Source organism: Neoarius graeffei, chromosome 19 (assembly GCF_027579695.1).
Source record: "Neoarius graeffei isolate fNeoGra1 chromosome 19, fNeoGra1.pri, whole genome shotgun sequence".
Taxonomy (NCBI): domain Eukaryota; kingdom Metazoa; phylum Chordata; class Actinopteri; order Siluriformes; family Ariidae; genus Neoarius; species Neoarius graeffei.
The window spans coordinates 64,495,046-64,520,265 of NC_083587.1; the positions used below are offsets into that span (position 1 = coordinate 64,495,046).

The 25,220-nt window shown below is 40.1% G+C and overlaps 1 protein-coding gene across 1 annotated transcript in view; it reads right to left on the reverse strand.

Annotated features, from left to right (window-relative positions):
* The window catches only part of phf1 (PHD finger protein 1), a 50,134-nt gene that overhangs the window by 11,783 nt on the left and 13,131 nt on the right, over positions 1–25,220 (reverse strand). Inside the window, exons 4-11 of the mRNA XM_060901002.1 lie at positions 24,365–24,451; positions 17,862–17,956; positions 17,298–17,446; positions 15,416–15,511; positions 14,613–14,681; positions 14,388–14,511; positions 6,484–6,551; positions 6,241–6,372 (exon numbers count right to left, since the gene is read on the reverse strand). Coding sequence (XP_060756985.1) covers positions 6,241–6,372; positions 6,484–6,551; positions 14,388–14,511; positions 14,613–14,681; positions 15,416–15,511; positions 17,298–17,446; positions 17,862–17,956; positions 24,365–24,451 — 820 coding nt within the window. The remainder of the gene's footprint in view (positions 1–6,240; positions 6,373–6,483; positions 6,552–14,387; positions 14,512–14,612; positions 14,682–15,415; positions 15,512–17,297; positions 17,447–17,861; positions 17,957–24,364; positions 24,452–25,220) is intronic.

Below are 25,220 nucleotides of genomic sequence, written 5' to 3' on the forward strand. Positions count from 1 at the left end.
CCTTTTTTGTGATTGTTGCGGGCTAAAATGTCTGCTGTTGCGGGGGTTTCCAAAAAAATTGCGATGAAAGTTGCGGTGTTTAGGTTTTTGTTGCGATTACATTGCAGGAGGAAGTGAAAGTTGCGAGAAATTGTTGCAATTTTCTCTTTTTGTGATTAAAATTGAGTGATATGTTAAATATTAAGTTATTACTGAAAAACTATTGATTAAAAAAACAAAGACACTGAGAAATGGTCCTATAAACAACTTTACTAATATAAAAGATTACCAGGACTACAAAAATGCAGAAAAATCGGCTTTACTTATCCAAATGCTCCTGCTGGTTCAAAAGTTAAAGTGCAGAGAACCTCACAGCACAACATGAAGTTACCTTAAAATATAATATAAATGCCTCAGCTTTCATGTAAGAAAAAAAAACTATTAATACTAGTACCGTGTGCAGGCAGTTTCTCCTGAAGACTAAATTAAACAATAATTATAAACTAATAAAATAAATGGCTCAGGCTTCATAGAAGAAAAAAAACAATTTGAACAGAATCTCACAGTATGATGCTGAAGCTGCCTAAACAATGGAAAATAAAATACCATTTTGGCAAAAATGTTGTCATCCATTAATTTCTTGTATTAAGTAAAAAAATAAAGTGCACACAGTCCTTCACTGTAAACATAACACACTTTCAGTAACAGAATTTAAGCCTACAGAAACACTGACTCGCACATCATGCAATGTTGCCAGATACTGCTGACGTTTTCCAGTCCAAAATATGTTCAAAACCCGCCAAAATGCACTTGAAACCTCCAATCTGGCAACACTGCGCGCATGCTGCTTCTCTTGAACATAGACATCCGGAAGTAAGGCGGAAGGTAGTTTGTCGATGTCACCTCAAGACGACGCCAACGATTGGTCAAATTTGCGGGAAAGTTGCGGTGATTGGATATAATTGCAGCACCGCCCTGAATTCGTGGGGATTGGTTGAATTTGCGCTGAAGTTGCAAATCGCAACATCCTGGAGGCTCTGTTTTTTTGCTTGGCCGTCTCCTCACTCCCTGTAGCTTTAGGTACTAAAAATCGATCCATTTTGTCTCTCACGTTGCGCCCCCCCTGAAGAACTCTGGCGCCCCCCGGGGGGGGGGCGCGCCCCACACTTTGAAAAGCCCTGAGCTAAAAGAATATTGCTCCCCCCCATATCTCCTGTTCCACACTCCAGCCCACTGGCCAACTGCCAAAAAACCCTAAAGAAGAAGAAAACACACACACACAAAAAAAATATGGAATAAAAGTATTTGATGGTAAGAATGTATCCTTTTTTTCCAATAATAATAATTATTATTATTATCATCATCGCATTTTTCACAAATTGCCAGTTTGTTTACATTCTAGGCGGAAATTATTTTGTCGGATGTTTTGTATAAAGTTTTTATTTATCGAATTTGCAAAAAATAAAAAATGTTCCATTTCTCAAAATCCAGTGAATGTGGATAGAATAAAACAGTTATTCCACTCAATCTCGTCATACACGGATGCTAGACAACGGTGCTACTCAACTACAACACTGATATATACACATATACACACACACATATATATATATATATATATATATATATATATATATATATCAGTGTTGTAGTTGAGTCACTAAACCTCGAGTCCGAGTCCAGTCTCAAGTCTCCAGTGTTCGTGTCCGAGTCATTTAAAAAAATTTTCGAGTCAAGTTCAAGTCCAAGACTCCAACCGCACCATGTGACGGTGTCTGTTTCAGCGCCATTAACATTAGTTTGTTCCTGAACATGGCGTATGAACAGGTGAATGCGCTTCTCTTTATCAGGGAGTGTGAAGTATTCTGTCGGAGACGGATGGAAGTGCAGAAGGTGTGGTTATTTATACAAGTGAAGACGGTAAACAATCCAGAACGGCAGGAAAAATCGTAAAACGGTGAAACAGGCGATAGGTCGAGCGAGACACAAACAGGCTATCGTAGACTCGGCAGGATCAAAGACGAGAAACAGGAAATCAGGAATCCAAACAAGGAAATAAGACTCGGTAACGTGTCAGCAACGCAACTCAATACTTCGTAAAGTAAGTGTGTTTTCACAGTTTTTATATCAGCGCGCTGATTGTGCCTTAATCCTGTGCAGGTGCGAGTCATTTACGGCGCGTGAGAGAGAGTCCGCTTGGCGTGCGCGCTGCCCAGAGCGCGCCCGCGAGTCAATCTGATGCATGCGTCAAGGCACGCAGGTGTGACACTCTTACACGAATTTAGTACAAAAATTAATGTAGATATAAATATCTGGTGCCAAATTATTACGGCATGTTACAAAAATAAATAAAAAATCAGAGTCCTCGTCTCCAGTTTACGAGTCTGAATGCAGTTAATGCACGAGTCCGAGTCCAAGTCCGAGTCATCAGTGCTCAAGTCCAAGTCGAGTCAAGAGTCCTTAAAATTAGGGCCCAAGTCGGACTTGAGTACTACAAGCCCGATATATATATATATATATATATATATATATATATATATATATATATATATACACACACACACAGTGGGTACGGAAAGTATTCAGACCCCTTTAAATTTTTCACTCTTTGTTTCATTGCAGCCATTTGCTAAAATCAAAAAAGTTCATTTTATTTCTCATTAATGTACACTCAGCACCCCATCTTGACAGAAAAAACCAGAAATGTAGAAATTTTTGCAAATTTATTAAAAAAGAAAAACTGAAATATCACATGGTCATAAGTATTCAGACCCTTTGCTCAGTATTGAGTAGAAGCACCCTTTTGAGCTCGTACAGCCATTAGTCTTCTTGGGAATGATGCAACAAGTTTTTCACACCTGGATTTGGGGATCCTCTGCCATTCTTCCTTGCAGATCCTCTCCAGTTCCGTCAGGTTGGATGGTGAACGTTGGTGGACAGCCATTTTCAGGTCTCTCCAGAGATGCTCAATTGGGTTTAGGTCAGGGCTTTGGCTGGGCCAGTCAAGAATGGTCACAGAGTTATTCTGAAGCCACTCTTTTGTTATTTTAGCTGTGTGCTTAGGGTCATTGTCTTGTTGGAAGGTGAACCTTCAGACCAGTCTGAGGTCCTGAGCACTCTGGAAGAGGTTTTCTTCCAGGATATCTCTGTACTTGGCTGCATTCATCTTTCCTTCAATTGCAACCAGTCGTCCTGTCCCTGCAGCTGAAAAACACCCCCATAGCATGATGCTGCCACCACCATGTTTCACTGTTGGGACTGTATTGGGCAGGTGATGAGCAGTGCCTGGTTTTCTCCACACATACCGCTTAGAATTAATGCCAAAAAGTTCAATCTTTGTCTCATCAGACCAGAGAATCTTATTTCTCATAGTCTAGGAGTCCTTCATGTGTTTTTTGGCAAACTCTATGCGGGCTTTCATATGTCTTGCACTGAGGAGAGGCTTCCGTCAGGCCACTCTGCCATAAAGCCCCGACTGGTGGAGGGCTGCAGTGATAGTTGACTTTGTGGAACTTTCTCCCATCTCCCTACTGCATCTCTGGATCTTTGGGTTCTTCTTTACCACTCTCACCAAGGCTCTTCTCCCACGATTGCTCAGTTTGGCTGGACGGCCAGGTCTAGGAAGAGTTCTGGTCGTCCCAAACTTCTTCCATTTAAGGATTACGGAGGCCACTGGGCTCTTAGGAACCTTGAGTGCTGCAGAAATTCTTTTGTAAAGGCCTGGTCCCACTGGCCGATGGACACAAAACGTATGCAAAAAGGACACAGCGGACGAGCAAAATTTCGGGGGTGGCTCTATCCGTTTTCATCCGCTCCAGAAATGGACAAAATTGGCAAAAATTTGCGAAAACAGAATGGAAAAGAACGGACGTGGGTAGTATATAGCGGGGATGTTAAACGCATGTTCATAGGAAGCCAAGCGGATGGAAGTGGATGACAGCTCTGAAGGGGTTACCGGTGATAACTGAGAAGCGGACGCATAGCAGAAAGAGCGGATGCATAGCGGATGAAGGGGATGCATCACGTACGCCTAACGGAAACAAAGGGGATGTTGCGTGGATGTATATCGGATGCAGACCGTTCACTGCGCATGCGGGGGGTATGAATTGCATCTGCTCCGCGGATATAAAGGGATGCAGCACGCACGCCGTCAGCATAAAGCGGAAAGACGTGCTGGTGGCTACATCGAGAGATCCAGATGATTTTCTCCCCCTTTTTATACAAAATATCGATTGTCCGCTAGGTGTCCTTCTACATACGCTAGACATACTCCAGACATCCTAAATATACGAGATACATCCCAGATACAAACGCTTTGTCCGTTTTGAATACTTTATATACGAGATGCATACGCTTACATCCTTTCTATTTCTGTGCTACTAACGATGAATACACGTTTCATGTACCTTATCTTTCCTCCCTCTTTCCATTTTCAGCTGCAGCGGATGTGAGTTGCGAGGATGCCCAGAGGATGCAGAGAGGATACAGCAGACGTTTAATGGATGATAACGGACATAGAACGTTTGTTGCTCGTATATGTCGCAGATTTACATCGTACACGGCGGAAAGTTCATCCGTTCTAAAAGTTTTGTGCAGCTCAAAACTTTTTGCGCGGATGAAATCACAGTGGACGGATGCTCGATGGATAGAGCGTATGAAGCACGTATGCAATGAGTACACAACGGATGCATAGCGTTTTCCAACGGATGGCAAAGATTTTTTTACATTTTACATCCTCTTTGCATCCATAAGTGCAGTGGGACCGGGCCTTAACCTTGGCCAGATCTGTGCCTTGCCACAATTCTGTCTCTGAGCTCCTTGGGCAGTTCCTTCGACCTCATGATTCTCATTTGCTCTGACATGCACTGTGAGCTGTAAGGTCTTATATAGACAGGTGTGTGCCTTTCCTAATCAAGTCCAATCAGTTTAATTAAACACAGCTGGACTCCAATGAAGGAGTAGAACCATCTCAAGAAGGATCAGAAGAAGTGGACAGCATGTGAGTTAAATATGAGTGTCACAGCAAAGGGTCTGAATACTTATGACCATGTGATATTTCAGTTTTTCTTTTTTAATAAATTTGCAAAAATTTCTACATTTCTGTTTTTTTTTCTGTCAAGATGGGGTGCTGAGTGTACATTAATGAGAAATAAAATGAACTTTTTTGATTTTAGCAAATGGCTGCAATGAAACAAAGAGTGAAAAATTTAAAGGGGTCTGAATACTTTCCGTACCCACTGTATATATATATATATATATATATATATATATATATATATATATATATATATATGAAATGTTGGTGTATCCTGCAGAAAAACAGTAATTTAAAATATAATGCAAAAAATTTTTTACAAGACCCTCTCTGCCGACATAAGAAAGAGAGAATATTGAACTTTTGAGAGTTTGTTGTTTTATTGTTTGCTATTATTATCATAACAGACGTTATTTGCGCATTTTTGTTCATTTTTTACTGATAAAGTAAATAAAAAAGGAATAACGGATATCTATTAAGCCTGAACGCATGCGGCATCTTGTTCCGATAAAGTTCTTTGACTCGAGTTCTTTGTGCACGCTCACACCGAGTCGTCTTTCAATCAAAACTGCACTGAATTTGAAAACTGAAAGTGCTTAAAATTGCAATTTTCAATTCAAACTGGTTTTGAAAATACGCCACACTACTATAATTTGAATTTTGTATTTTTGACACCTGACGATTTAAATTTGAATCTAAAGCTGAATTTAAGTTCAATTTAGAGTTAAAATGTGGTAAAAAGAAAAAGGGAGAAGGGGGAGGGAAGAAAGGATGGGAAAGGAAATGGTGGTTCCTTTGAAGAATCTAAAACATGATTTTTGTTTATCACATAATTCCAGATGTGTTCCAGATGCTCTTTCAGAGTTTTGGTGTCTTCAGTATTATTCTGCAGTGGAGAGAATGGTTAAAATACAGTAAAACCTGTGAATGAGTAGGGGTGTATAAACTTTTGACTGGTACAGTGAATATACTACAGAATCACCGAGACTGTATGAATCACTTCAGGATTTAATTTGCGCTTTAAAAATCGACCTCTTCCCTTTGTTCATTACACATCTTATATTCGCTGTCTGTGCACAACTGTCTTTGTTTTGTTTTGTTGTACAGTCTTTGTGCTGGTATAATAAAAAAAACGTTAAAATGTGGTATGCAAATTTAGCTGGATGTAATACAGTGTGTGTGTGTGTGTGTGTGAGACAGAAGGCCAGCATGCCCTTTGCGCTGACCTTTTGCGGTGCGTGATGTTGATGGGCTGCTCGGTGATGAGGGGTGAGGAATCGGACAACAGCGGAGGCGGAGCTCGCACCTGAAGGCCAAAAAGACATTTCTTCTTCTTGATCTCTTTCCCCGAGACGAACCTTTAGGGTTAATGAGAGTTAAAATATTTACAGCACAGGTGCAACATGTTTGGAGTGTAAACTGCTTGTTGGACTGCGTGAATATTGTTTGTACATGAAACTGCGTCTCACCTGTCCTTGTGGGAATTTAATGCATTGAGCAGGTTGTGGCAGCGATCTTGCTTCGGCGTATCTGACAACTAAAAACACAGAGAACTGTCACGTGGGTATCAGGGAACACAGACATGAAACAAAACACTGTGGCTTAAATTCACTTAAACTGATTAGATCATATATATAAAATCGTGACAGTTGAGTTATGACATTTTGTAATAATCGACTTACAGTGGGGCAAAAAAGTATTTAGTCAGCCACCAATTGTGCAAGTTCTCCCACTTAAAAAGATGAGAGAGGCCTGTAATTTTCATCATAGGTACACTTCAACTATGAGAGACAGAATGGGGGGAAAGAATCCAGGAAATCACATTGTAGGATTTTTAATGAATTAATTGGTAAATTCCTCGGTAAAATAAGTATTTGGTCACCTACAAACAAGCAAGATTTCTGGCTCTCACAGACCTGTAACTTCTTCTTTAAGAGGCTCCTCTGTCCTCCACTCGTTACCTGTATTAATGGCACCTGTTTGAACTCGTTATCAGTATAAAAGACACCTGTCCACAACCTCAAACAGTCACACTCCAAACTCCACTATGGCCAAGACCAAAGAGCTGTCAAAGGACACCAGAAACAAAATTGTAGACCTGCACCAGGCTGGGAAGACTGAATCTGCAATAGGTAAGCAGCTTGGTGTGAAGAAATCAACTCTGGGAGCAATTATTAGAAAATGGAAGACATACAAGACCACTGATAATCTCCCTCGATCTGGGGCTCCATGCAAGATCTCACCCCGTGGGGTCAAAATGATCACAAGAACGGTGAGCAAAAATCCCAGAACCACACGGGGGGACCTAGTGAATGACCTGCAGAGAGCTGGGACCAAAGTAACAAAGGCTACCATCAGTAACGCACTACGCCGCCAGGGACTCAAATCCTGCAGTGCCAGACGTGTCCCCCTGCTTAAGCCAGTACATGTCCAGGCCCGTCTGAAGTTTGCTAGAGAGCATTTGGATGATCCAGAAGAGAATTGGGAGAATATCATATGGTCAGATGAAACCAAAATAGAACGTTTTGGTAAAAACTCAACTTGTCGTGTTTGGAGGAGAAAGAATGCTGAGTTGCATCCAAAGAACACCATACCTACTGTGAAGCATGGGGGTGGAAACATCATGCTTTGGGGCTGTTTTTCTGCAAAGGGACCAGGACGACTGATCCGTGTAAAGGAAAGAATGAATGGGGCCATGTATCATGAGATTTTGAGTGAAAACCTCCTTCCATCAGCAAGAGCATTGAAGATGAAACGTGGCTGGGTCTTTCAGCATGACAATGATCCCAAACACACCGCCCGGGCAATGAAGGAGTGGCTTCGTAAGAAGCATTTCAAGGTCCTGGAGTGGCCTAGCCAGTCTCCAGATCTCAACCCCATAGAAAATCTTTGGAGGGAGTTGAAAGTCCGTGTTGCCCAGCGACAGCCCCAAAACATCACTGCTCTAGAGGAGATCTGCATGGAGGAATGGGCCAAAATACCAGCAACAGTGTGTGAAAACCTTGTGAAGACTTACAGAAAACGTTTGACCTCTGTCATTGCCAACAAAGGGGATATAACAAAGTATTGAGATGAACTTTTGTTATTGACCAAATACTTATTTTCCACCATAATTTGCAAATAAATTCTTTAAAAATCAGACAATGTGATTTCCTGGATTCTTTCCCCCCATTCTGTCTCTCATAGTTGAAGTGTACCTATGATGAAAATTACAGGCCTCTCTCATCTTTTTAAGTGGGAGAACTTGCACAATTGGTGACTGACTAAATACTTTTTTGCCCCACTGTATTTGTATCTAATGTGGAGTACGAAAAACAATCATGACAGTCATGACATAAAATCATGAAGATACAGATCAAGACCTTCAGTTAATGTTCACATCTAACATGAATGAGGAAAAAAATTGCAGTGATCTCAGTAACTATGACCGTGGCATGGTTGTTGTTTGCACAGCGTTAACAGAGAATGGTGCGAAAAACTAAAAACATCTGCCCTGTTGTTGATGAGAGGTCAGAGGAGAATGGATAGACCTGTTCGGGCTTACAGGAAGGCTACAGTAACTCAAATTACCGCTCTTTACATCCACGGTGAGCAGAAAAGTATCTCAACACATCAAATTTTGAGGCAAGTATTTTCTGATGTCAAGTTCGAGACCTTTTTATTGTCGTAATTTTAGAACAACACAGACACTTTTTTCAGGTACTAATATTCATATTTATTGCTGTCATTGTCGTGGTACTAAGCAGCTTGTACACATTGTACTAAATCAGGCTTTACACGTTTATCCAGAATGTTCAAGTCATTTTCTTCTGGTAACCAGAATATCATGGCTCGAATTCCGTGGGAGCCAGTGGGAGCTGAGCTCCCATAGAGTGAGGACTGGCTCCCATGAAAACAGTAACATCTTATACAGTCATGTGAAAAAGAAAGTACACCCTCTTTCAAGTCTAGGTTCTAAGTGTCAGGACATAATAAAAAAAATCATCTGATCCTTATCAGGTCCTAAAATTATGCAAATCTAACCTCAGGTGTAAAGCAACACACAGCAGATTCCACTGTGTCATTATTTATTTCACAAAAATTAAGTGAAAATGTAGAATCCATATGTGAAAAAGTTAGTACACCCCATGACTCAATAGCTTGTAGAACCACCTTTTGCAGCAACAACTTGAAGCAATCGTTTTATGAGTTTATCAGTCTCTCACATCGTTGTGGAGGAATTTTGGCCCACTCTTCTTTACAACATTGCTTCAGTTCATTCATGTTTGAGGGCATTTGTTTATGCACAGCTCTCTTAAGGTCCCGCCACAGGACTTTGACTTGGCCATTCCAACACCTTGATTCTTTTCTTTTTCAGCCATTCTGCTGTAGATTTGCTGGTGTGCTTGGGATCATTGTCCTGTTGCATGACCCAATTGCGGCCAAGCTTTAGCTGTTGAACAGATGACCTCACATTTGCCTCTCGAATACTTTGGTATACGGAGTTGTTCGTGGTTGACTCAATGACTGCAAGGTGCCCAGGCCCTGTGGCTGCAAAACAAGCCCAAATTATCACCCCTCCCCCACCGTGCTTGATGGTTGGTATGAGGTGTTTGTGCTGATATTCTGTGTTTGGTTTTCGCCAAACATGGCGCTGTGCATTATGGCCAAACATTTCCACTTTGGTCTCATCTGTCCAAAGGACATTGTTCCAGAAGGCTTGTGGCTTGTTCAGATGCATCTTTGCAAACCTAAGCCGTGCTGCCATGTTCTTTTTAAATAGAAGAGGCTTTCTTCTGGCAACCCTTCCAAACAAGCCATACTTGTGCAGTCTTTTTCTAACTGTACTGTCATGAACTTTAACATTTAACATGCTAACTGTGGCCTGTAGAGTCCGAGATGTAGTTCTTGTAGTGATTGGTAAAACCATGTAACTGGAAGAGGGTGTACTTTCTTTTTCACATGACTGTATCTGTGTGTGTGTGGGGGGGGGGGTCTCTAAAAATGCAGCATCATTATATTTCAATCACAAATAAAGCTCATTTCCCTACAATATACTGAGTAATATTGACATTAAAGGTAGACAAATAGCCATCAATAATAATAAGAAGAAACATGTTTTCCAAAAGAACGCATTACAGCTCGGTGCATACAGTACTCTTATGAATGCAGCACCACTACAGCACTATGCACGCGAACTATCTTATGCCGCTTTTCCACTACAAACGCGGCTGAGTCGGGCTGAGCCGTGCCGTGCTGAGTCGAGCTGAGCGGGGCTGTTGGAGTTGCATTTCGACTACAACCGCGCTGAACCGTGCTGGCTGGAAGTGGGTGGACACATTGGGTGGAGTTAGCGAAAGTGGGTGGACGTTACGTGATGTCGTTAAGCAGCGCAAACAGTGACATCAGTGAGCTTTTAAGCGGTAGTCTCACAACCCGGATAGTAAACAATAAACATGGAGGACATGGAGTCGTTAGTGTTGTTGGTCTTGGTGCTGTGGCTTGTTGTCACCGACAACGCCAACAGATACTGGCAAGAGCGTATAGATGAGGCGAGGCGCATAAGGCTTCATAATTCTCGTAATTCGTAATTCTCCTTCTTCTGGGTTTATGGTGTTTACAGATCCCAGCGTGCTCGCGGGGCGTGTGTGGGCATGTGAGGACACTCCTCCTCACCAATCAGTGCACAGGGGAGTGTCTGCTCACGCCCCCAGCCTCACTCGGCACGGTTTGGCTCGCTTCAGCCCCACTCCAAAACGGTGCGAGTTTTAGGGGCTAAGCAGGGCTGAAGCGAGCTGAATCGTGCTGTTTTTTGGTAGTCGAAACGCGAGCCGTGTCGGGCTGAAGTGAGCTGAAGCGAGCTGAAGTGAGCTGAAAAAGGGTAGTGGAAAAGGGCCATTAGAGAGCCCGCAAACATTAACACACACACACACACACACACACACACACACACACACACACACACACACGTTAACCCTTGCAGAAGAAGAACCACTTGACCTTGGTTTCATTCGTCAGTTAAGTTTTCAAGAAAAAGATCACGACGACAGCCGGCTGAAAACAAACCGCTTTGGTCTATTTTGTCTGCGTGATGGAAAGCGAACGGCTTTTAGTTGCTACTCGTAGAATGCATTCTCCCTCTATTTAAAGTGTAGGCTACAGGAAAATAGCAAAAACAATATGTCAGAAAAAAACAACAATAAAAAAAGACTACTCTGTGTGTATCTGAGTATCGCCTCACGAACCATGTACGCTGCAAAAATTTCAAAATTAAATTTGAGGAGAAAATGACTTAATACGAATGAAATTATCTTGCTGCAAGGACAGATCATTTTACCTGATGAGACATCTTGGAATAAGTTGGTTACCGTGTAGAACTAGGTTTAATAATTTCAGAGTTGGTGTCTTGTATTCTTCTAATTGGAAAATGCGAGATCATTTTAACTCTATTCAAGATATTCTAACTTGCTAAGATGTCATTTTTTGCAGTGGAGCCTTTCACTCACGGAAAGTGAGGCTATTTATTTATATATTTACTCGCCACGTCCGCACACCGCTCCTTTTTATCCCCTGCTGGCAGAAAGGCCTGAAGGGGGATGATGTTGTGGCGATTTCCATCCGTCCATCCCGGGAAGGGCGCTCACTTTCTGAAATCAACTCCTCTAACAATTTTTGAATGAATTTCATGAAACTTGGCAGGATTCTTTGTTATATGTCGGTGATACGCATATTATAATTTCGTTAAATTGGGTCACATTTTACCAGAGTTACAGCCCTTGATTAACAAAATTAAAATTTGCCAATTTCATGAGAGGGTGTTTTCCTTCTGAAATCAAGTCCTCTCACAATTTGTGGAGGAATTTCACAAAACGTGGCAGAAGGCTTTGTTATATGACAGTCATACGCAGAGTGAAATTTCATTTAATTTGGGCAAATTTTCCCAGAGTTATGCCCTTGATTATCAACAAACTTGTACTTTGGCAATTTCATTAAGGTGTGCTTGCTTTCTGAAATCAACCTCCCTACAATTTTTGGAGGAATTTCATGTAATTTGGCAAAAAGTTTTTATCCCCCGCTGGCCAAAAGGCCCAAAGGGGGATTATGTCATGGTGATTTCTGTCCATCTGTCCGTCCGTCCCGGGAAGGGCACTCATCTTCTGAAATCAACTCTTCTTACAATTTTTGGAGGAATTTCATGAAACTTGGCAGGATTCTTTCTTATATGTTGGTAATATGCATATTATAATTTTGTTAAATTGGGTCACATTTTACCAGAGTTACAGCCCTTGATTAACAAAATTATAATTTGCCAATTTTATGAGAGTGTGTTTTCCTTATGAAATCAACTCCGCTCACAATTTTTGGAGAAATTTCATGAAACTTGACAAAAGGCATTGTTATATGTCGGTAGTACTCATATTGTAATTTCGGTCAATTCGGTCGCATTTTACCAGAGTTGTCGCCCTTGATTAACAACTTTGTACTTTCACAATTTCCTGAAGGTGTGCTCGCCTTCTGACATCAACTCCTCTCACAATTTTTAGATGAATTTCTCGAAGCTTGGCAAAATCCCTTGTTATATCATGGTAATACACATATTGCGATTTAATTTCGTTTGTGAAAATTTTCCCAGAGTTTTGACTCTTGATTAAATAACTTGTACTTTGACAATTTCATGAGGGTGTACGTTCTTCTGAAATCAACTCCTCTCACAATTTGTGGAGGAATTTCACCAAACTTGGTAAAAGGCTTTGTTATATGACAGTTATACACAGATTTAAATTTCATTTAATTTGAGCAAATTTTCCCAGAGTTATGCCCTTGATTATTAACAAATTTGTACTTTGGCAATTTCATCAAGGTGTGCTTGTTTTCTGAAATCAACTTCCCTCACAAATTTTGGAGGAATTTAATGTCATTTGGCAAAAAGTTTTTATCCCCCGGTGGCCGAAAGGCCAGAAGGGGGATTATGTCGTGGCAATTTCCGTCCGTCCGTCCGTCCGTCCCGGGAAGGGTATTCAACTTCTGAAATCAACTCCTCTCACAATTTTTGGAGGAATTTCACCAAACTTGGCAGGATTCTTTGTTAAATGCCGGCAAAATGCATATTGTAATTTCGTTCAATTCGGTCACATTTTATTAGAGTTATGGCGTAGTTGCCAGCAGGGGATATTGTGCTCTCAGAGCATTCTTGTTTTTTTTTTGTTTGTTTGTTTTTTAAGAGACCCCCACAAAGATGAATTCATAATTCGAACCCTGCACAATATAATCATATTCTCAAAATTGTAGATGTTATGGATATCATATCGACTCCAATATCTTATTCACTGAAGAGCTACAGGTTGATTAGTTGGTATATTTTACAGCCAATTACAGTTTTTTAATAAATAAATTCATCATCCAATAATCGTGAGTCAAAATCCCAAGAAAACTGGTGCAGCGCCTGACCAGGACGAGACCAAGTAAATTTCCCAGGAACTTATCAGGAGCCTCATGTGAACAGAAGCCAATACATTACTGGGAAAGAAGCAGTGACATCATCTATGTTGGCTGGTTTAAAATATAACCACAGTGAAACAACGACAGAAGGCTCAGCCTAAAGCGAACAAAGAATAAGAACAGGAGAAAGTTCTAGAAATTGTTACAGTGTGTGACTTTTTCTGAGCCAATCACAAGCAGACATCATCTGGGGTCATCTGTACAAAGTAATGGTGAGTGTGGAGGAGAAGTGAAGAAGAGAGTGCGAGCAGGTTGGAATGGATGGATGGAGGAGAGGAGAATGTCAGGCGTGATCTGTGACAGAAGAGTGAAAGGGAAAGTGTAGAAGACCATAAGACTAGCGATGTTGTACGGTTTGGAGACAAAAAGACAGGAGGATGAACTGGAGGGAGCACAGCTGAAGACGTTGAGATTCTCATTGGGAGTGACAAAGTTGGACAGGATGAGATGAGAAACAAGTATATTAGGACATGTAGGACGGCTTGGAGACAAAGTGAGAGAGGTGAGATTGAGATGGTTTGGAGACGTACAGAGGGGAGATCCAGGGTATGCTGGAGATGGAGTTGCCAGGTAGAAGGAAAAGAGGAAGAGGAAAGATGAGATTTATGGATGTGGTGAAGGTGGACATGAGGATGGTTGGTGTGACAGAAGAAGATACAGTGGACAGGAGGAGATGGAGGGACATTATCTGCTGTGGTGACCCCTAACAGGAACAGCCAGAAGAAGAAGAAGAAGACTCAATGGAAGTGGAGATTGTTTGAGGGAAGGTGCTGGAGATAATGAGCTCAAGAACCTAAAGTGTAAATTATGTTTGTAATAATGTCCTGACTTTGGAGTATGAGTGTTTGGTAGATGGCTAATCAGACATGCTAATCTCTAGACATGTTCACATTACCGTGCCCAAAAGCAAAGAATCCCAGTTCTCATTGGTGAAGGCCATTATTTCATGATCAAAATCAAAGTATTTCCTCTTGCAGCACAAGGACAGATGATACAGCACCAAATGGGCCAAATCTACCCTGGATAGATGGAACAAAATCACAAAACAGTAACACTTACCAGAAAAAAAATGTAGTGATAATTTGCTCACTAATATCAGGAAAGTGAAAGAAGAGCTTACCAGGTCATGGGAAGTCTCTGAATGGTCTCAGATCCATTTGTACACACTGAACACTGAAAATGATAAAACCTAAAAGAAGAAAAAGAGAAAAAAAAATGAAGAAGACCAGCATGTAAGGCAGCTGGGCCATAGAAGGTTCACGCTGCACGCTGCATGCTGCACGCTACACGCTACACGTTCACGTGAAGAACCGGACCCTGGGCCATTAAACTTCATGCTTGGATGTTCACGTGTTGCGTCTGTTCTACTTTGACCGAGTAACCAACAATATGGACTCTTCGGATGACGACGATTGCCTCATTCTGCTTTTACTGAGACAGAGGAAGAGAAAAAGGAACAGAATTTGGAGCCGAGAACACTTCCTTCTGAGAGAAACCCGTGGTGAATTTCACCGAACATTCTATAATCTGCTTGACAATCCCGATGAAGAACTATTTTTCAATTATACCATTCAATTATATTTTTTCTGAAGTTTTCCCCTGAAAGCATAGAGTTATCTCCCTAGACCCGTTCTGATTGGCTGGCGCGGCGGTGACCGCATGCATTGACTGGAATTTCCATCTTCACGCCTAGAAAAAAGTGTGCATGTTCATTTCTCGCTTCACGCGTGAAGTGTGCAGCGTGCAGCGTGAACGCCGTTCTATAGCCCAGAGCAAGTCATGCTACGTTTGTCCACTTTTCTTTACACGCGTGTAGCGTGTAGCGTGCAGCATGCAGCGTGCAGCGTGAACCTTCTATGGCCCAGCTGCCTAAAAGGTAAAAAGTGTGCCTGTGTTTAGCGATGATGCTAACACAATGCTAACCTGTCCCCGTACAGCAGAGGTTTAGTCAGGCACTGAGTGCAGGCTTCATGAAACCACTGACCACAACTGCCACACTGCAGCATCTTCAGGTTCCACCTCATGACAGGACAAAAAGTACACAATTAGTTTTCATCAATTTACATTTTTTTAAAAATATTATTATATCATAGTGGGAAAAGTTGGACTGAAATCATCAGCAGTGATAACGCACACATGACACATGGAGGATGGAATTAATTCAACGCTAGCTTTTATACAATATAAAAACTACCACGTGACTATTTTGTGTTCTGACCCATTTGACAAAAGAAAGCACGTGTGGTACTTTATAGTCTGATCACACTGTCTGATCTACTGACACATCAGCTCACACCAAGTTTTTATATTGTGTATATTGTGTGTAAAAGTAGCTGAGGTCACTAGCAAACTAATTAACATTAATAATCGTAAACTGGTTTGTTCGAAAGCGAGCCAAATATCAACCTATTCTATGGTTTAATGAATAGAGACGGTCATTAGCACACTTGGGTATGCTATGCTAGCAGTTAACTAGAACATTTTATATTGTGTGTGCTATGCTAGCAGCCAGCTAGTACATTTTATACTGTGCATGTTATGCTAGCAGCCAGTTAGAACATTTTATATTGTGTATGCTACGCTAGCAGCCAGCTACTACACTTTATATTGTGTGTGCTATGCTAGCATCCAGCTAGAACGTTTTATATTGTGTGTGCTGTGCTAGCAGCCAGCTAGTATATTTTATATTGTGCATGCTATGCTAGCAGCCAGCTAGTACATTTTATATTGTGCGTGCTGTGCTAGCAGCCAGCTAGAACATTTTATATTGTGAGTGCTATGCTAGCAGCCAGCTAGAACGTTTTATATTGTGAGTGCTATGCTAGCAGCCAGCTAGAACGTTTTATATTGTGTGTGCTGTGCTAGCAGCCAGCTAGTATATTTTATATTGTGTGTGCTATGCTAGCATCCAGCTAGAACGTTTTATATTGTGTGTGCTGTGCTAGCAGCCGGCTAGTATATTTTATATTGTGCATGCTATGCTAGCAGCCAGCTAGTACATTTTATATTGTGCGTTCTGTGCTAGCAGCCAGCTAGAACATTTTATATTGTGAGTGCTATGCTAGCAGCCAGTTAGAACATTTTATATTGTGTGTGCTGTGCTAGCAGCCAGCTAGTACATTTTATATTGTGCGTGCTGTGCTAGCAGCCAGCTAGAACATTTTATATTGTGAGTGCTATGCTAGCAGCCAGCTAGAACGTTTTATATTGTGAGTGCTATGCTAGCAGCCAGCAAGTATATTTTATATTGTGCATGCTATGCTAGCAGCCAGCTAGTACATTTTATATTGTGTGTGCTGTGCTAGCAGCCAGCTAGTACATTTTATATTGTGAGTGCTTGGCTAGCAGCCAGCTAGTACATTTTATATTGTGAGTGCTTTGCTAGCAGCTAGCTAGTACATTTTATACTGTGTATGCTGTGCTAGAAACCAGCTAGTACATTTTATATTGTGCGTGCTATGCTAGCAGTCAGCTAGAACATTTTATATTGTGCGTGCTTTGCTAGCAGCCAGCTAGTACATTTTATATTCTGTATGCTAGCAGCCAGCTATCATTTAATTAAAATGATCAAGGTTACAAGTAAGCTAGCTAACATTAGGCTATGATATTGTGTAAATAAATGGTCAAGATCTCTCACAATCAGCCATATTTAATAAGTAGCCTTCATTCCTATTTTCTTTGTAATTTGCATATTGAACCTGATTGGCTCTTCTGTTTTATGATGCAATAACACTTTCCTGTCACATGTTTCCATTCCCCATGTCATTATTTGGTGGTAATTGATATATTTTATAACATGACTCACTCTCCTGGTCCAGCACAGTAGCAGTAACACTGTTGCTGATTGGTCAGATGCTGAGCATCCCAGTCCAGAGTGGAAAGCTGATAGGGCAGCCTCAACTTCATCAACTGCATGAGTCGAGCAAAGCGCCCTCGTTTTAAGGCTCCGCCTCTCTGTGATGAAACACAGCCGGTTCAATCAGCGTGTGCCCAAAGTCATGTCATGACAGTAACAGTGCACGCTGGAGTCGTGAAATAATTAACACATGACACTTTGAGTGCTTTCATAGGGCTCATTTTATATTCAGACTGACTTTGGGAAAGAAACGTTTCAAACTGAGAGCTGTTCTATTCTGGATTTGTGAGGTCACATGAGTAAGGATAATAAAGTGTGATAAGATGTGTGTGAGTGTGAAATACAAGTAATGATGGACAGATTAAAGAACTCGCTGCCGAAAAACATGCAGAGACACAGAAGTCATTCATAGACATCCATTAAGGTAGAGATTTGGATTAATACTGAAACGTGACATGAATTTTCTGCCCAGGATTCCGTAACCTATAAAATCAAGCAAATCTGAAACTCAACCTTGGTGGCGACGGCAAAGACGCACTGGCGACAGATCCAGGAGTCGCTGTCCACCTCGGGGTCGATGGCCGGAGTGTGGCACTGAGCATGATAACCTGAAACAGCAACAAAACCTTCCACTTTAGGTACAATTCAAACAATTCATCTGCAGTTCAGTGTAAAAGTTTGTTGATAAAACGGAGATGACAGCTATCTTTAAAATAAGACACTACAAGTGAATAAAGTCTTTTTTATTTTTTCATGCAGTCCATATCAATAAATTTTTACCAGTGGATTTCTGATACTCTTACAAATATTTTTGTATTGAAACTTTTTTAAATTTAATTGGTTCAATTTGTAAATTATTTTATCGTGAACATGCTCATGAGAAAGACTTTGTAATATTTATATAAAATATAAATATATATAAAAATAAATATAAAATATAAAATATGTATTATTAAATATTAAAATATATATTAAAATATTAAATATTATTAAAATATATACATATATAAAAATATAAAGATTGGAATATCATTTATTGTACTGTTTAATCAAGAAAATTAAACACACAAAAAACATTTTTAATGCAATTTTGAATATAAAATCGATCATAAATACAAAAGTCACTCGCAATTTGAGAACTTTCCTCTATAATAAGCTTCTAAATAGGGATGGATATTAACATGTAAAATTTCATTAATACACCTCATCTAGAAACTGATTTTATGAAAAATTACCTCAAAAATAGGCATAATTTCATGAATTTAGTGTGATATATAAGGATTTTAAAAATAAATTTGCAGCTCTATCTCAATGACACATATCTTAACATGCACATCAGGAAATAAGCTTTTGAGGGACACGTCACATGGTGTTCTTGTGAAGTGGGCAGAGATTTTTCACAGTTGCTAAGTTTCAAATAATGCGAGTAGAACAAAGCAAAAACAGTGAAATAAAGATAGTCATGCTGAATTTTGACATTTTTGTTCCTGCAGTTTAAGGATAGACATGTTTGAGAGACAATTTGTCCAAAAATCAAGACAATGACTGATGACCTAAAATTGCCATTTCTTGCTATAGTGCCAAAAAACATTTATTTATCAGGTTTCATCAGCATTTCTTTATTATCACAAGTCATGAATCGCATTTATTCATTTATGTTCACTAAGTGCTTCATCTGGTCACATTTTCCAACAACAAGAACATTTTATAGGATTTTTAAGAACCGTTTTAAGGTGTTAAAACACCATTTGGATCTTAATTCATCTTTAAAAGTATTAAGTCAAGTTTATTTGTATCATGTTTTTAATAACAGATAGTCGCAAAGCAGCTTTACAGAAAATTAAAGACTTTAAACATATGAGCAAATTTAATTCCTAATAAATTTACGTATCCCTGATGAGCAAGCCTGAGGTGACAGTAGTGAGGAAAAACTCCCTCAGACAACATGAGGAAGAAACCTCAAGAGGAACCAGACTCAAAAGGGAACCCATCCTCATCTGGGTGATCACAGATAGCGTGATTATAAATAACTCACTTCGATAACTGTGTCCTATAGAGTCACAAAGTATAACTGTGTAACCAGGAAATTCATTATAGTTTTAACAGGAAGTCTGTTTTGTTGACGTTATCAACTGTTCATCAACTGATGGAGACTTGAGTGTAAAAGGACCAGAGGAGCCTGTTCAGTGACGGAATGCTCCTTCCCAAGTGCAGGATGAACAGACTTAAAAACTCCTTTGTCCCTCACGCCATCAGACTGTACAACTCCTCTCTGGGGGGGAGGAGGGGGAACAGGAGGACAGAGGATGGGAAGGAGCAGTAGCCTTGCCTAACAATAAGCAATACCGGACAATGTGCAATATAAAGTGCAATATCTCTCCTGCCGCTGCCCCCCCTTCCCCCCTTCCCCATATCTTATTCTTTTTATATTTGTACATGTAAATAATTTATTTTAATTTATCTAGAAGTTTTCTCTATTTCTTTTCTCTGTTTATCTGTAATGATGCTGCTGGAATCTTAATTTCCCTGAGGGAACCCGCCCAAAGGGATCAATAAAGTTTTATCTAATTTAATCTAATCTAATCTAAAACTGTTCATGAGATGAGTGTATGTACTACTAGCGTCTGTACTAGCGTATAAAGCTGCAAATAATAACTCACTAGTTCCTAAAACATTTAGAAATCTGCTCAGGATGGCTAACGAACAACATTCTTACAACACCAGATTTTCAGCTAAGGGAAATATTGTTTGTCCACCTGCCAAGACAAATTATAGTAAATTTTCCTTTCAATTTACTGTCTCCAAACTCTGGGAAGGACGGAATTCCCACAAGAATTAAATCAGCCTTAAAATCATATCTTATTTTAAATCAACAATAAGCATTTCTTTATATCCTAAAAACTCTATTATGATAAGTTATCGGCTCAATGTTTGCGTTAGTGTAAGTATGCATAGAGTTGTGTGTAAATAAGTATTGTGTATTTAGTCGCAATGTAAAAAAAATTGTGATATGACACAGGTGGCTGCTGACACAAAAGATTATACTACTTCAACAGCCACACACACCTTACATCAATAATTGTAGTAACTATTGTTTGCAAAATTCTTTTTCTATTATATATAATCGTATTAAGCTTTTTAGTAAATTTTCTTTCTCATATTATATATTGTCAGCTTAGAAGTTGAACTGAATTGATAACTGCAGTCCTAAAGTTATTGTAGCAAAACTGTAAGGGTCCAGAGCCGTCTTCTAAGTGTGTCTTTTGACTGTCCATATGGGGCCGTCCTCCACAGGAGCAATGTCATGAGACTATTAGTAGTTCTACATAGAACGCCTAACCAATCAAACCTTGAGGAACATTTGTTTTAAGTCCATAATGTTTGAAAGGACACTAAATATTTAAATGTGTGGTGTGTAATAATGAATAAGGAATTGACAAACTTGACCATGTTCTAATCTGTAAACAAAACTCATCACCCCTGAACAAAAAGCGAACTATGGATAATCAGTTGACTGTCAAAGGTGTTTTTGGAAACATTCTCTAATTGTTATAAGAGTAAAAAAAAAAAAAAGAAGAAGAAGAAGAAGAAGAAAGAAATAGCTAATGAATGGCATCGAGATAAGCAGTTCATTTACATTTGAGGGTTTGAACCAAAATAGTTCAGCTTTGTCGCATGACAAATAAAAACAAGCCATAAACAAGGAATTAGTGGTCATGTAAACATATCTGTAGTAAATAAGTACATAAAGTGATATTATTTTACATATACAGCAAGAGATTTTTTTTCTCAAAGAAAATCAACTTCATGTTGCTCATTATTAATCCCTTAAACTCATCCTGTGTCCGAAATCGCTCCCTACTCACTGTATAGGGCACTATATAGTGAGGACGCCATTTTGTAGCGCTGTCCGAAACCTTAGTGAGGACTATTTACACCCTATATAGTGCACTCAAAGTATCCCACAATGCATCACGAAAAGTAGTGTACAACGATGGTCACTAACCAAAGCAATATATCCCATCATGCATTGTGGTTGTGCTGAAAGAAATCAAATTAAAAGTCTCAAATTTGATTTAATAAAAGGCAGCGGCAAAGAAGAGAGTATTCAGCCTTGATTTAAAAGAACTGAAAGCTGCAGGTACTTTGTATTGATTAATGTGTGAAATACGCTCAGTATAATATGGATTTATCACAAAAACACACGCATGTATTTATTATTTTGAAAACCCACCAGCCGACTGATCTGGCGTGTTTTAATTGTGCGACAGTAATGACGTAAATACCAGCGCGAGGGACTAGTGTCCGAAAGAGTTTTTTTATTTTACCAATGAGCTCACTATATAGTCCTCTACGAGTATATAGTAATTCCCTATACAGGGAGTAGGGAGTAGTGAACGAGTGAGCGATTTCAGACCAGGGCGAGTGTATTATTTATCACATATAGTTATGCTAATTAGAAAAGAGGTTTATTAATAAGAAATCAGGACCCACTGATGGATCCTGGGAGGGGTTTTAATTTTAATTGTAATTTTAATCAATATTATATAAATAATTATTCTCTCCACATTCACAGGGTATGAACAATTGTGTGCTCTGATTGGCTACTCTACTACTACGATATCAGCTCATATACCGTGAGTAGAGAAAAACAAAATGGTGGAGCGTGTTGCTGAACCAACTGAGGATGAAATAAAAACTCGACTCGAAAACAAAACCCCCAAAAATAAAAATAAAAAAACAACAAAATATGGAATAAAAGTATTTGATGGTAAGAATGTATCTTTTTTTTTTCAAGAATTATTATTATTATTATTATTATTATTATTATTATGGGTGTCATGGTGGTGTAGTGGTTAGCGCTGTCGCCTCACAGCAAGAAGGTCCAGGTTCGAGCCCCGGGGCCGGCGAGGGCCTTTCTGTGTGGAGTTTGCGTGTTCTCCCCGTGTCCGTGTGGGTTTCCTCCGGGTGCTCCGGTTTCCCCCACAGTCCAAAGACATGCAGGTTAGGTTAACTGGTGACTCTAAATTGAGCGTAGGTGTGAATGTGAGTGTGAATGGTTGTCTGTGTCTATGTGTCAGCCCTGTGATGACCTGGCGACTTGTCCAGGGTGTACCCCGCCTTTCGCCCGTAGTCAGCTGGGATAGGCTCCAGCTCGCCTGCGACCCTGTAGAACAGGATAAGCGGATGCAGATAATGGATGGATGGATATTATTATTATTATTATACCGTAAAATACCAAATAATAGCCCGGGCTATTATTTGTCTCAATCACGTAAGAGACCCAGCGCGTATTAGAGACTAGGCGGCTATTTGGAACAGGCGATTAATTCCTTCTTCACAAACACCATCCCCAAAATCTACCTCAAAACGGGGAAAAAATCATTCTCAGGTAGGCCTACTTTTAACCAGTATAACTTACAGTTTGTTTAGAGTTAGATTACAGATAGCACGGTGCCGACTTCGGGGAATTTTGTAGACGCAGAATGCATCTTCGCATGGCACAGTCGGGGTGGATAAAGGATAAATCACACACCTTTTCCTGTTAATGACTAGTTAAGTGCATGCTTTACAAAATAATCAAGAAACCACACCATTGTCTGTGCGCAGCACTGTGATTTAATTACTCTGCAAAGTTATGGTCACTTGCTATCACCCTCACCCATGCAGCCTCCACCCTTTGCGCTTCGCAATGTCTGTCAATCTGAAATTGTATGGAGGGCGCGACGTTGAAGCAACATAATTAGGGTGCGAAGTGTCAAACCAAAGGGTTTTTTCTTATGCTGAAAAATAAGTGACCTGCAGTGGCTACATACTGTCATCTTGCATTCTCACGTTTCTCTCCAAGACGTCTCCCTATTTGGCCGATATGAGCCTATTCCCCGAGTGAGTTGGTACGGTGGCTCGACCCCGTAGAAAACTTAAAGTTCGGATGAAAGTTAGTTGAATAGGTTACTGACTTGTAGGCCTACATGTTGCCTGCCTAACGCGTGCTTCTGCCCAACTTGCACGACAGATTACTTGTTGAAAAGGCCCCTTGGATTAGATTGGCCGCGAGCAGACTGAAATGCATGTTAGAACGCTCTCACCTTTTTTGTAAAGCGTCTTCCAGATCCGAATGGGTAAGGGCAAGTGAAATGGTATAAGGTCTTTAATAAAACTCAGTGTGTGCTTTGACGCATGCATTCGGCAATTTAGGTCGTTTAACAGAAGCAGCAGTCCAACCTTGGAAACCCGCAGTCCTCAGTGTCACCACACACGCTGGCTTTCGTTGGGTATACCCAAAGGGGTATTCCTCATTCGATGACGTAAGTGATATCCCACACACCCATGTCAAACGTAATTGGCTAAGACATCTGTCAAAAGTTACGGAGTTGCATTCCTCAAGAAATATTACGGTAGACCAAGATTATAACATTGAAATGGCATGTTTATTATCACGTAACAAAATGTTGTAAACAGTATTATAGAAAGAATTTCATTTTGCATTCATTCATTCATTCATTCATATTGTTTCGGTAGAAAACTATGCAATGCAAAATCGTTTAAACACCAGAAAACCAGAAAAGTGCTGGGCCTCAAGATTCTAGATAGAACGTTCGGATGCTTTTTTTTTTTTTTTAGACCCCGGCGAGTATTCGGAACCGGCCTTTATTTGTCACAACACACGCGTACACCCGGCCGTTAAAGGGAACTCGGCGGTTAATTGGAACTCGGCTATTATTTGGTATTTTACGGTAATTGCATTTTTCACAAATTGCTCCTGTCATTTCGCTGGTTTGTTTACATTCTAAGTGGAAATGATTTTGTTGGACGTTTTGTGTAAAGTTTTTATTTATCAAATTTGCAAAAAATAAAAATGCTCCGTTTCTCAAAATCCAGTGAATATGGATAGAATAAATCAGTTATTCCACTCAATCTTGTCGTACATGGATTATAGCGCTATCAGCTCATATATGACTCGATTTTGTGGAATAACTGTTAATTATCCTTATAATAAAAAAAAAATTACTTACTGTGGCGGCATTTCAGACAGTTTATGAGCGGCTCTTTAAGAGGAGGACCGTCACAGACACAACACACTTCCTCTCCACTGGCTGAGACTGAGAGAGAGGGAGAGAGAGAGAGAGAAATAAGAAGTGTAACACTTGCTAACCATAGTACAGTGCTGTTGAATTCTGGATTGTGATTGGTCAGAAGGTGATGACCTACAGTATAACAGCAGCTCTGATACGAGTGTCATTATTGTAACATGATAGTTTTTACAGTAATAACTTAATAACAACAATAAACAGATTAAAACTGAGTAATCATTGAGATCATGACATTTTCTCGAAGGAGAAATGTGTTTGTGTAACATTTCTGGAAGGAGTCTCCAGTGTCAGTCAGAGGTGAAACTGTAACTTTACGTTTTCTGACATCTTCAGGACAGAAGAGTTTACGCTTTCTGGTTTCTTGGGAACATCTACAGTCAGTAAGAACAGGAACTTAAAGTGCGAGTCTTACGAAAATGACATCACCCTTGGAAATTAAACTAGACATGTGAAATAGTTTACTGTCTAAATTGTATTTTAAAGGAACAGTCCACCGTACTTCCATAATGAAATATGCTCTTATCTGAATTGAGACGAGCTGCTCCGTACCTCTCCGAGCTTTGCGCGACCTCCCAGTCAGTCAGACGCGTTGTCACTCCTGTTAGCAATGTAGCTAGGCTCAGCATGGCCAATGGTATTTTTTGGGGCTGTAGTTAGATGCGACCAAACTCTTCCGCGTTTTTCCTGTTTACATAGGTTTATATGACCAGTGATTATGAAACAAGTTCAGTTACACAAATTGAAACGTGGCGATTTTCTATGCTATGGAAAGTGCGCA